Source organism: Rhinichthys klamathensis, unplaced genomic scaffold (genome assembly GCF_029890125.1).
Source record: "Rhinichthys klamathensis goyatoka isolate OS25496 unplaced genomic scaffold, OSU_Roscu_1.1 h1tg000080l_1, whole genome shotgun sequence".
NCBI classification, from domain to species: Eukaryota; Metazoa; Chordata; class Actinopteri; order Cypriniformes; family Leuciscidae; genus Rhinichthys; species Rhinichthys klamathensis.
The window spans coordinates 392,501-404,937 of NW_026606622.1; the positions used below are offsets into that span (position 1 = coordinate 392,501).

At 38.9% G+C, this 12,437-nt stretch overlaps 1 protein-coding gene across 1 annotated transcript in view; it reads left to right on the plus strand.

The window, feature by feature from the left end:
* zmp:0000000529 (WD repeat-containing protein 20) overlaps positions 1-8,562 on the plus strand; it is an 11,360-nt gene extending 2,798 nt beyond the window's left edge. The window contains exons 2-4 of the mRNA XM_056251267.1: positions 3,562-3,744; positions 5,987-7,342; positions 8,004-8,562. Of these exons, the coding sequence (XP_056107242.1) occupies positions 3,562-3,744; positions 5,987-7,342; positions 8,004-8,063 (1,599 nt within the window). The 3' untranslated portion in view covers positions 8,064-8,562. The remainder of the gene's footprint in view (positions 1-3,561; positions 3,745-5,986; positions 7,343-8,003) is intronic.
* Positions 8,563-12,437: the final 3,875 nt, after the last annotated feature.

Below are 12,437 nucleotides of genomic sequence, written 5' to 3' on the forward strand. Positions count from 1 at the left end.
ATGTAACGGCTCTTTAATGTAACGGCTCTTTAATGTAACGGCTCTTTAATGTAACGCCGCTTTAATGTAACGGCGCTTTAATGTAACATCGCTTTAATGTAACGGCTCTTTAATGTAACGGCTCTTTAATGTAACGCCGCTTTAATGTAACGTCGCTTTAATGTAACGGAACTTTAATGTAACGGCGCTTTAATGTAACGGAACTTTAATGTAACGGCGCTTTAATGTAACGGCGCTTTAATGTAACGGCGCTTTAATGTAACGGCGTTTTAATGTAACGGCGCTTTAATGTAACGCCGTTTTAATGTAACGGCGCTTTAATGTAACGGCGCTTTAATGTAACGGCTCTTTAATGTAACGCCGCTTTAATGTAACGTCGCTTTAATGTAACGCCGCTTTAATGTAACGTCGCTTTAATGTAACGCCGCTTTAATGTAACGCCGCTTTAATGTAACGGCTCTTTAATGTAACGGCGCTTTAATGTAACGGCGCTTTAATGTAACGGCGCTTTAATGTAACGGCTCTTTAATGTAACGTCGCTTTAATGTAACGTCGCTTTAATGTAACGCCGCTTTAATGTAACGTCGCTTTAATGTAACGGCGCTTTAATGTAACGTCGCTTTAATGTAACGGCTCTTTAATGTAACGGCGCTTTAATGTAACGGCGCTTTAATGTAACGGCTCTTTAATGTAACGGCGCTTTAATGTAACGCCGCTTTAATGTAACGTCGCTTTAATGTAACGGAACTTTAATGTAACGGCGCTTTAATGTAACGGCGCTTTAATGTAACGGCTCTTTAATGTAACGCCGCTTTAATGTAACGCCGCTTTAATGTAACGCCGCTTTAATGTAACGCCGCTTTAATGTAACGGCTCTTTAATGTAACGGCGCTTTAATGTAACGGCGCTTTAATGTAACGGCGCTTTAATGTAACGGCGCTTTAATGTAACGGCGCTTTAATGTAACGGCTCTTTAATGTAACATCGCTTTAATGTAACGTCGCTTTAATGTAACGTCGCTTTAATGTAACGGCTCTTTAATGTAACGGCGCTTTAATGTAACGGCGCTTTAATGTAACGGCTCTTTAATGTAACGGCGCTTTAATGTAACGTCGCTTTAATGTAACGTCGCTTTAATGTAACGGCTCTTTAATGTAACGGCTCTTTAATGTAACGTCGCTTTAATGTAACGTCGCTTTAATGTAACGTCGCTTTAATGTAACGTCGCTTTAATGTAACGGCTCTTTAATGTAACATCGCTTTAATGTAACGGTTCTTTAATGTAACGGCTCTTTAATGTTACGCCGCTTTAATGTAACGTCGCTTTAATGTAACGGCGCTTTAATGTAACGGCGCTTTAATGTAACGGCGCTTTAATGTAACGGAACTTTAATGTAACGGCGCTTTAATGTAACGGCGCTTTAATGTAACGGCGCTTTAATGTAACGGCGTTTTAATGTAACGGCGCTTTAATGTAACGCCGTTTTAATGTAACGGCGCTTTAATGTAACGGCGCTTTAATGTAACGGCTCTTTAATGTAACGCCGCTTTAATGTAACGTCGCTTTAATGTAACGGAACTTTAATGTAACGGAACTTTAATGTAACGGCGCTTTAATGTAACGTCGCTTTAATGTAACGGCGCTTTAATGTAACGGCGCTTTAATGTAACGGCTCTTTAATGTAACGCCGCTTTAATGTAACGTCGCTTTAATGTAACGGAACTTTAATGTAACGGAGCTTTAATGTAACGGCGCTTTAATGTAACGGCGCTTTAATGTAACGGCGTTTTAATGTAACGGAACTTTAATGTAACGGCGCTTTAATGTAACGGAACTTTAATGTAACGGCGCTTTAATGTAACGGCGCTTTAATGTAACGGCGCTTTAATGTAACGGCGCTTTAATGTAACGGCGCTTTAATGTAACAGCGTTTTAATGTAACGGCGCTTTAATGTAACGGCGCTTTAATGTAACGGCTCTTTAATGTAACGGCGCTTTAATGTAACGGCGCTTTAATGTAACGGCGCTTTAATGTAACGGCGCTTTAATGTAACGGCGCTTTAATGTAACGCCGCTTTAATGTAACGGCTCTTTAATGTAACGGCGCTTTAATGTAACGGCGCTTTAATGTAACGGCTCTTTAATGTAACGGCGCTTTAATGTAACGGCTCTTTAATGTAACGGCGCTTTAATGTAACGGCTCTTTAATGTAACGGCACTTTAATGTAACGGCGCTTTAATGTAACCGCTACAATGTAACGGCTCTTTAATGTAACGGCGCTTTAATGTAACGGCTCTTTAATGTAACGGCGCTTTAATGTAACGGCTCTTTAATGTAACGGCGCTTTAATGTAACCGCTACAATGTAACGGCTCTTTAATGTAACGGCGCTTTAATGTAACGGCGCTTTAATGTAACGGCGCTTTAATGTAACGGAGCTTTAATGTAACGGCGCTTTAATGTAACGGCGCTTTAATGTAACCGCTACAATGTAACAGCACTTCTATATAACATTTGCTGATTGATGATGATGATGATGATGATGATGATGAAGTGCGAGATCAAGAGTATCACATTGAAATCTTTATGCAAGACTCTCGTTATGTTAGATTTAAATTCTCAAATGCATATGCAAGCTTTCAGTATCAGTTTTGTGATGGTCATTGGTTTATGATGGACATAAACAGTGTCCAGTCCTTGAAATGCTTTTACACTGGTTTTAGTGGCCACTGAACCACCACAAGATGTCACACTCGACCCTGAGTTCTTCTAGTGTTGATGTTGTTTTGTTTTGTTTATCCTCTTGATCTGGTCAGAGACTCCCATCATGTTTTCATAATTATATGTATTTAAAAAGACAAGTTGTTGTTTGCACATTTGAACAAAAAATGTGTTAGATGTTCAAATTTTACAATATAATTAAATATGGATTATCGCCACAGAAGCAACAAATAAAAAAAGTAATTATGACTTTTTGAGTTTATATCTCACAATTCTGAGAACAAAGTTAGAATTGCAGGATATAAACTCACAATTGCAAGAAATGAAGTCAGAATTATTAGATAAAAAGTCAGAATTACTTTTTTATTTTTTATTCTGCGACGGAAACAAGCTTCCATAACAAAATGACTAAAGGTTTAACCTAAAATTAAAATTAAAACGGAAGAAATCCCCATCCCGCTCTCAAATATCTAAACATTCTTAAATCAATTTACTGAAGACTGAAGATATTAAGTCTTGTTTACTGAAAAATGTATCAAGATGAAGTGAGTTTGTGCTTAAAACAAGAATAAATATCTGTCAATGTGGTTCGAAAAATAATCTTAATTGAAAGAGAAAAATATGATTATTTTTCTGACCACACTGATTATTTGTTCTTGTTTTAAGCACAAACTCAGCACACATTCAGCAGTCGCTCTGCCTCTCCAGTAAATGCATCTTGATTTAAGAATCTTTAGATATTTGCGCTGGAAAACATGACAGAAACACTGAGGAAGAACATCATTTCTGCAGTGTATACAAATAAAGACATAAACCTGTGGATCTGTGTGTGTTTGCAGGCGGTGGATCTCAGCAAGCCGATAGACAAGCGCATCTATAAGGGAACTCAGCCCACGTGCCACGACTTTAACCAGTACTCGGCCACCGCCGACAGCGTGGCTCTGATCGTGGGCTTCTCCGCAGGACAGGTGCAGTACCTCGACCCCATCAAGAAGGAGACCAGCAAGCTCTTCAACGAGGAGGTGAGCACAGGAGAACACTCATTACACATCTGCATTATTGAGTCACTGATGTTACACTCTTAGACATGAAGGGTCTAAATAGGACTCGTAACATGTTCTATATAAGGAGAGACGTCTTAAAGCCCCCTGTAGTCTATCATTGTATCCCTTAAAACTCATCTTTGATCACCAAAATGACATATTTAAGCATTTTTTTCCTTAAAAAGGGCCTTAAAATATCTTGAATGTAACTCGACACCCTTTCCTCATTTAGTATGCGCGATTCTATGAATATGCAAATGAGCCCCGCCTCCACTCACTCCCTCAGCTCAGAGATCCACTGGTTGACGATCACACGTTGATCTGATTGGTTACAAGGTCGTTTGTGACGTCAGAAACACCAGCGAATTTCAAACCGTGTTTTTGAGACTGTCTTTGGTTCACTGCAGTTTTAAGCAGAAAATACTCAGCAATGCTGTCGACTTATGAACTGACACATGGTTTGTATTAAAGCGTATTAAAAACACCATATACACACATAAACAACATTTAAAAGCTGTTTTTATTTTCACCACAGGGGGACTTTAAATGAAAGCATAATTTCATGTTTAACTGGTTATTTAAACATTTTCTAGTGATAAGGTATGTTTACAAGCTGCTTAATTTATAGAATTGAATTAAACAATTAAAAAATGTACTTAATCCACAAAATGATCCCATTATGGGAACCACTAAAGGTTCTAAATATGATGCGTCTGTCGGAACCCTTTAAGGTTCTATTCTATATAGAATCTGTACAGTCCTGATTTGGCCAGTGATGATTTATTTTCATAATTCTACCATCCCTGTTTTCATATTTGTCCATGCCGAACAGTTTCGACGATCCTGGTCCGTCGATGTTTAGTTCAGCGAACGTCACACATGTCCTGTGGGTTCTGACATCATGTTTCTACATCAGTGATATGAAAACAGGAACACTCTTTAGATCATAACCTTGCAAACAGCCACAAATATTTAGTAATTTCCTTGTGGCAGTTTGTATTTTTCAATCTCCTCAAAGCATGAAAGCTCTTACTCGCAGTCTTTATTACTTGACCTTTTGTTTTTACAACTCACAATAATGTTGAATTGAAAGTAACTTTACTTCAGTGGTGTGTGGCTTCTTATTGGGTCTTCATTAGCAGGAAATACTCTTATGGGGAAAGAGTATATGTTCTGAAAAGATTATTTTACATGTAAAACTTTTTATTTAGGACATAAGATATTTTCATGACTATTGAAGGTGAAGTGTGTAATGTGACATTTCTTTTGATTTTGAGATGCAATGTGATTTGACATGTTTTTAAGAGCTTCTGTCACACACACACACACACATATATATATATAAATGTGTCTTCTGCTCACCAAGACTGCATTTATTTGATCAAAATATACAGTAAAAACAGTGAAATATTATTGTAATGTAAATCAGCTGTTTGCTATGTGAATATACAGTAAAGTGTAATTTATTCCTGTGATCAAAGCTGTATTTTCAGCATCATTACTCCAGTCTTCAGTGTCACATGATCCTTCAGAAATCACTCTAATATGAGGATCTGATGCTCAAGAAACATTTATGATTATTATCAAGTCAAGTCACCTTTATTTATTTATATATTATATAGCGATTTTTACAATACAGAGTGTTAGAGATAACAGGAAAATAATGCAGCAAAGTTTGTTTCCAGAAAAAAAATAGCATCACAGTCCAGATTAAGTTCAGTGATGGTTCATTTTTGTTGTAAAAAGTTATTAATTTAGATCATATATATACAGTAGGTGTATGCAGTAAACCGTGATGTCATCGTCCAGCTCAGATCAGCTCTCATATAATGGTGTCAATGCAGGCAGATCAATAACATTGTTGAATATTAAATTAAATGTCCCCAACTAAGTGAGCCAAAAGCCAATGGCGACAAAGGCGACCGTTTTTTATTATCAATGTTGAAAACCTGTTGGTGAAAACGGTCATACATGTTATTTTTCCAGGATTCTTTGATGAAAAAAAGAGATGACAATGTCAGTGTATAATTTTCATATTTCATACATTTATGATTATTATCGTTGTTGAAAACAGTTGTGCTCCCTCATATTTTTGAGGAAACCGTGATACATTGTATTTTCCAGTATTCTTTGATGAAAAGAAAGTTATATTTACATCATAAATGTCTGTGTATGATTTTCATATCGTCGGTTGCTGATATTGTGTGATTTCTCCCCCTAGAGACTGATTGACAAATCAAAAGTGACGTGTCTAAAATGGCTGCCCAAGTCTGAGAACCTCTTCCTGGCGTCTCACGCTAGCGGTCACCTTTACCTCTACAACGTGGAGCATCCGTGCGGGACCACGGCGCCTCAGTACTGCCTCCTCCGCCAGGGCGAGGGCTTCTCCGTCTACTCCTGCAAGACTAAAACCCCCCGCAACCCGTTACTCCGCTGGGTGGTCGGCGAGGGAGGCCTGAACGAGTTCGCGTTCTCGCCCGACGGCGTTCACGTAGCGTGTGTCGGACAGGACGGCTGCCTCCGCGTCTTCCACTTCGACTCCATGGAGCTTCAGGGAGTCATGAAAAGCTACTTTGGAGGGTTGCTCTGCGTGTCCTGGAGCCCCGACGGGAAGTACTTAGCAACCGGCGGAGAAGACGATCTAGTGACGGTGTGGTCGTTCGCGGAAAGCCGAGTCGTCGCGCGCGGACACGGTCACAAGTCTTGGGTTAACGTTGTGGCGTTCGACCCGTTTACCACTAACCTAGAGGACGACGATCCGATGGAGCCGATGGAGCTCAGCGGGAGCGAGGAGGATCTCCAGCCGGGGGCGCTACACTTCGCACGCGTGCGCACTAGCAGCACGCTATCACGCCTCTCGCGGCACAGCTCAAAAGGTGGTGCTTCATCCGTATCCTACCGCTTCGGATCCGTCGGGCAAGACACGCAATTCTGTTTGTGGGATCTTACGGATGACGTGCTATATCCGCGACTTCCGCTTTCCCGAGCGCTTACGAACACCTTCGGCTCCACCGTTGCGACATCCACGGCGTTAAACATCACTAGCGGAAGTGGCGTAGTCGAAGGCCATCATCATCCCCCCCATCAGACGTCTACGTTACCGCTACCTTTACCTCGTTCGCTGTCGCGCTCAAATTCACTTCCGCACCCTGCCGTCGCAAACACCTCAAAAACCCAGGGGGCGACGGAGAGCAACGCGGTTAGCGGAGGCGCTGCCGCCGCTGGAGGAACTACGCCGTTTAGCATCGGACGCTTCGCTACGCTATCGCTGCAAGAGCGCAAATCGGACAAATCCGGGGTTGGAGGCGAAAAGGAGCACAAGCGCTACCACAGCCTCGGAAACATCAGCAAAAGCAACGATAAGATCAACGTGGCGCCGCGTAGCAACCGGCTAGACGGCGCTAAGGTCTTGGGAACCACGCTGTGTCCGCGCATGAACGAGGTGCCGCTGCTGGAGCCGCTAGTGTGCAAGAAAATCGCCCACGAGCGACTCACTGTACTCGTGTTCATGAACGACTGCATCATCACCGCGTGCCAGGAGGGCCTCATCTGCACTTGGGCTCGACCCGGCAAAGCGGTGAGTCCCGATCTAAACGGCACACTTCAAAATACACGTGCAATGCGCCAAATGAGAGGAAAAAAATATATATTTATGAAAGCAGCGATTAATGGGATTCGAGCACTTTAAGGTCTTTAAGCACATGCTTAAAAAGGTACTATGTTTGATTTAGCAAGCCTGTAAACACCTAGACCATAAATAGAAATTTAAACAAATTTAAACAAAAGGAAAACATCAAGATGAAACATAGATTAAATGTTCAATATTTAGCTGCTGTTTTGTGGTGATATTGTGACATATTTGTGCGCATCAAACGGTGCGGTGGCTATTGTTGGTACTGCGCCTAAACAAAATCTCACACAACCTCAATTTTTACATGTACATTTATGCATTTGGCAGACGCTTTTATCCAAAGCGACTTGCATCTCATGTCAAGGTACACATTCACATTCTTATCATTTCTTGCTTTCCCTGGGAATCGAACCCATGACCTTGGCGTTGCAAGCTACTATTTGAGCTAATTTTTTATGATATCAACTTGAAATTTGGAACACAAATTGCTTAGACATGACTTTGATTTTGTACCAATTTTAGGTTCCAAATTATTTTGTAAAATATACATTTTGTATAAAATCCAGTAGATTTGCTTTACAGTCTGTTTCTTGTGTTTTTGCTCCAGCATCCGTCTCAACCGCTGTCAGCACAGAATGGAAACTCGCCGAGCGGGACCGTCGTATAGCCGAAGCCTCACCCCGAGAGCCAGGAGCCAGTGTTACACACACACGTGTCCTCCATCCACGCTTTAGTTGCACATTAACGTCACATGTAAATGCACACGGGACCATGAGGCACAGACAGACTGCAAACGATCGAAGATCGAGACTCTTCTTTGCAGGAACCCCGCTAGCCTCGTCTTTAGCGAATAACACTGCGAAAGCCACGGCCATTTCACTTTCTATTTATTTATTTCATCATTGAGTCTTCTATTGTACATATTCAGACTACTCTATAATGGAATAATAAACTCGAATAACTAATATATGAAGATCCTATATTGTACATTGCGACAGATGCATTGAATGTTTTGCAGATTGTAGGGGGATTGATGATTTATTGTTCTTGTGTGCTAGTGCTTCATGAGCTGACAGATGGGAAAGTGCATCTTTTGCTTTGCCATTGAGAGTTGCGTACATTCGTCCAACCGCTAGACGACTTTTCCACTTCATAGATTAGAGAGATTGGAGAGATTAACAAGGTTAATGTTGTCTAGAAATGGCAATAACGCGAAAGCAAGATTTTATACATTTGCGAAGTTTTTGCCAAGCAAAAGAACGTCACAGCTGAATGAAATCGCGCCGTGTTCACGTGACTGTTTAAAGCTCTTGAAATTTGCCTTGTTGAACGCGAGTCAGATGCAATCGAAGAGAGAACTTCTCGCCACGGTTAACTCTTGTAGCACGGAGTAGGCGCTATCCCTTACACCTGCTATGCCTCTTGCAAAATTTTGCACATTGACATGTTGATTTGAGCTTGACTATTTTCAGAAATCTGGATCACTAATGTGAAGTGTGTATTACGTCATGCAGACTTCTCGAAAGGACAATGTTGTATCAAACGGCAATTCGATAATTCCCATTAAGAAGATCAGCTTTTAAAAATCACGTTAACAGAAGTAACCAATCTGCATTCAATAGCTGTATTTCCATCCACCTATTTTTGGGATATCGCATATAAAAACGCTTGATGGAAACGCCAAGATGCGCACAAGTTTTAAAAAACGTACACACTCAATTGAGGTGGATCATTTTTGAACATTGATTGATTGATTGATTGATTGATTGATTGACCAGCGGACCAATCTCTAATGTTGGTTTGGTGTTTCTGAAAGTGTGTGATCAGAATGATTGGGTGTAATTCCCTCCAGAAGCGTCTCACACACACGAGTGTGTTCCCGAACACCAGCATCCGAACGCTAGAGAACACGACGGCGCTTACTGTGTTTCGTCTGACGCTCGACACACACTCGTTTATGATGGAGGGAAAAAAGCCCGATTGCAGAAACTTTAGTTTATTACTGATATTCTGCACCAGGAAGTGATGATTTTGTCCTCTTGAACACATGGGATGGAAACGCTGCTTTATGTGCAAATGTTTTATGCCATATTCCAATTTTTGTGCAAACTTTTGTACCTTTGGATGGAAACACAGCTAAGGTGTTCGGTATAGAATATGTCAATGGATTTCACATGTTCTGTCAGTTTCTTGGTTATTCGAACGTTAAGCAAAACATTCCATTTCCTCATTCTTCAAACATCATGAGAACGTTACTTTAGAATTTTCTTTGAACGTTCTATTTAAAAAACGTTAGACGAACGTCCAACTAAAAAAATATGTTTCATGAATTTTATTTTTGATCTAATGTTTCGAGACCAGATAACTTTGAACGAACGTTCTTTTAACGTTACTGGAAGAGCGTTTGCTCTTAACTTAGAGAGAACATCCCCTGTTAGCTGGAAGTTTATGATCCTGACTAACGAACAGATGTTTTCTCTGTAGTGAACACTCAGTAGTGTGATGCTAGGATGTGATGATCCATATTTGAGGACATTGAGTCTTTCTAGACGTCTGCGTAGAATAACACTCTCATTGCCCTGAATGAGTTACATCATGTGATTTCGGCTGCTTTAGTGAACGTTTCTTCTCCTACAGGTGTTTTAGACAAAGGCCAAGCTACTGAATATGCGATCATTCCCAGCTAATCACTGAATATTATGTGAAAAAACAGTGTTTTACCCCTGACAGTATGTATGCTTAACACTTAAGTCTCATTTGTGTTTATTATTATTATTATAATTTTTTATCTCAGATATTTTGGGACTTTTGTTTTGTATGACTGTAGCGTTGTCATTGTTTTTGCTGTTAACTTGAGAAATGCAATGGACCAATTAGTGGATGTTGGAACATTTTGTGTATTTTTATTGTTCGTTTTTTAAAATACTGCTTTAATAATACCATCCATTCGTTTTTTATTTATTTTTTTGCAAATGCATCCAGTTCTGACCGATGTTTTGTCTCATTGTAGTGTGTGTGTGTGTGTGTGTATCCAAAAGATGACAGCGCCTCGTCAATGTATGAAAAAGGACGGTTTCATGGGAGAATCCATTCCTCCACACCGCTTTCCTTTAAGATCATTGAATCTCCACTGCATGTGTTTTTATTTAGCACACGGTTATATGCCTGAGTCTGGTGACGTGGCCAACAATATCACAATATACAGTTTGTATAAGGGAGTCTGTTATTAAAACATCAAATACTCGAGCATTGCATTGTTATTTGTAATGACTTACACCAATGATCACTTTTAATTAACCAAAGTAGTGCTAAAATTCCCAATAAGTTATGCAATATTTTTATCTGACTGAACTATATATCGAAATATCCGATGTTTGCAAACAACATTCTCTGAACGTTCTAAAACTAGAAAGAAAAAAACGTTAGATGGAACGTCCAACTAAAATATTTTGTTGCTTTTCCCCTTTGGTTTTGTGATAACATTTTGAGAACATTAATAACCCTTGTGAAAAAAATATGCTAAGTATACTTGGTTTTGAGGGGGAGGGGGAGGGGGGGGGGGGGGGGGAGGGGGGGGTTCAAAGTATTTTGAGAGATTTTTGTTCTCAGAAATAATTAAAAAAATTTCGAATTTATATTTTTGTATGTTCTATGAGAAAATACTTTCTCTCAAGACTTTTAGTCTCAAACATTATTTTTTGCTATTGGTATGAAAACTTTTTCTCTCAAATATTATTTTTTCTCTCATGAAATGCTTTTTTGCTATCAGTGAGAACTTTTTCTCAAACTTTTTTTTTCTCTTAGATCATTTATTTTCTTGCATGTAATAAAGACACATTTCTAGCTCCATATACTTGCAGCCAGACTAATTCAGTATACTTCAAGTGTTAATGATTAGTTAACTTGAAGTGTGCTATTTTGGAACAACTAATTTTATACTAAGTATATTTTAGTTGTAATTCAATTGTAGTAAAGCATCACTTTAAGTGTATTTAGTGTACTTTTGTGTGCTGTTGGAACAACTTCAAGTATATACTTTTTGTGCAGGGACTAATTACATGCTTGATTAGTGATATTAAAGTGTACTTTATTTGTGTTATGAGTACATTACAAATTAATTACGAGTGTCTTCGAATCATACAAGCAATAACCATTAGTGTAGGCTATTATATTTGAGTAAAAAGTATATAATACATTTGGCTTATTCCAAATACTACAAATTGCACACGTTGTCTTCAATAACAAATGCACATTAATAAAATAACATTATTTAGCTAAAGCTAAACTTTGTACAATATACTATTGTTAATAAGTATACTTTTAATGCATGGTTACAATGATCATTTTTAGCACACAGTTCAAATATACCTAAAATATATTTTTAAGTAAAGTGCAAATAAATAGGCTACACTTAAAAAAAAAAAAACAGAATTTTCACTTCAATTATATTTTTAGAAAATATACTAAAGTACAATTATTTTAAAGTGTTAAAAGTTGTATTTTGAAAAAAAGGGGTAAAGCATGATGCTAATATACCTTTAATATGGAAAGATAGTAAAACAAAAATTGTTAGTATATTTTTTTATAGTATATTGTTAGTATATTTGCTATGTGCTATTGAAAAGGGGAATATATTTCAAATACAATAAAGTATACTTTTTTCACTAGGGAACGTTCAAAACGTTTTAGTTGTTTTAAATGGTTTAAAAACGTTATATGCGACCGTTAAGGGAATATTCCATTTTCTGCAAACATCATGGGAACGTCAATTTTGAATGTTCTCTGAACGTTCTGAAACTAGTAACATTTAAAAACCGTTAGATGGAACGTCCAGCTAAAATATGATTATAAGGCCAGATAACTTTGAACAAACGTTCCATTAACGTTCGTAACTTTGTCAGAAGAACGTTAGCCAGAGTTCCTGGGGATTTGCATGGCGGCTTAATGAAGTGTTTGAGGTTTTCATCAGATCTTTCCTTCAGAATGAGGGAAGTTAGTGCAACTCAACACGACCGTCCGTTGAACGTTCTCTGCTATTGCG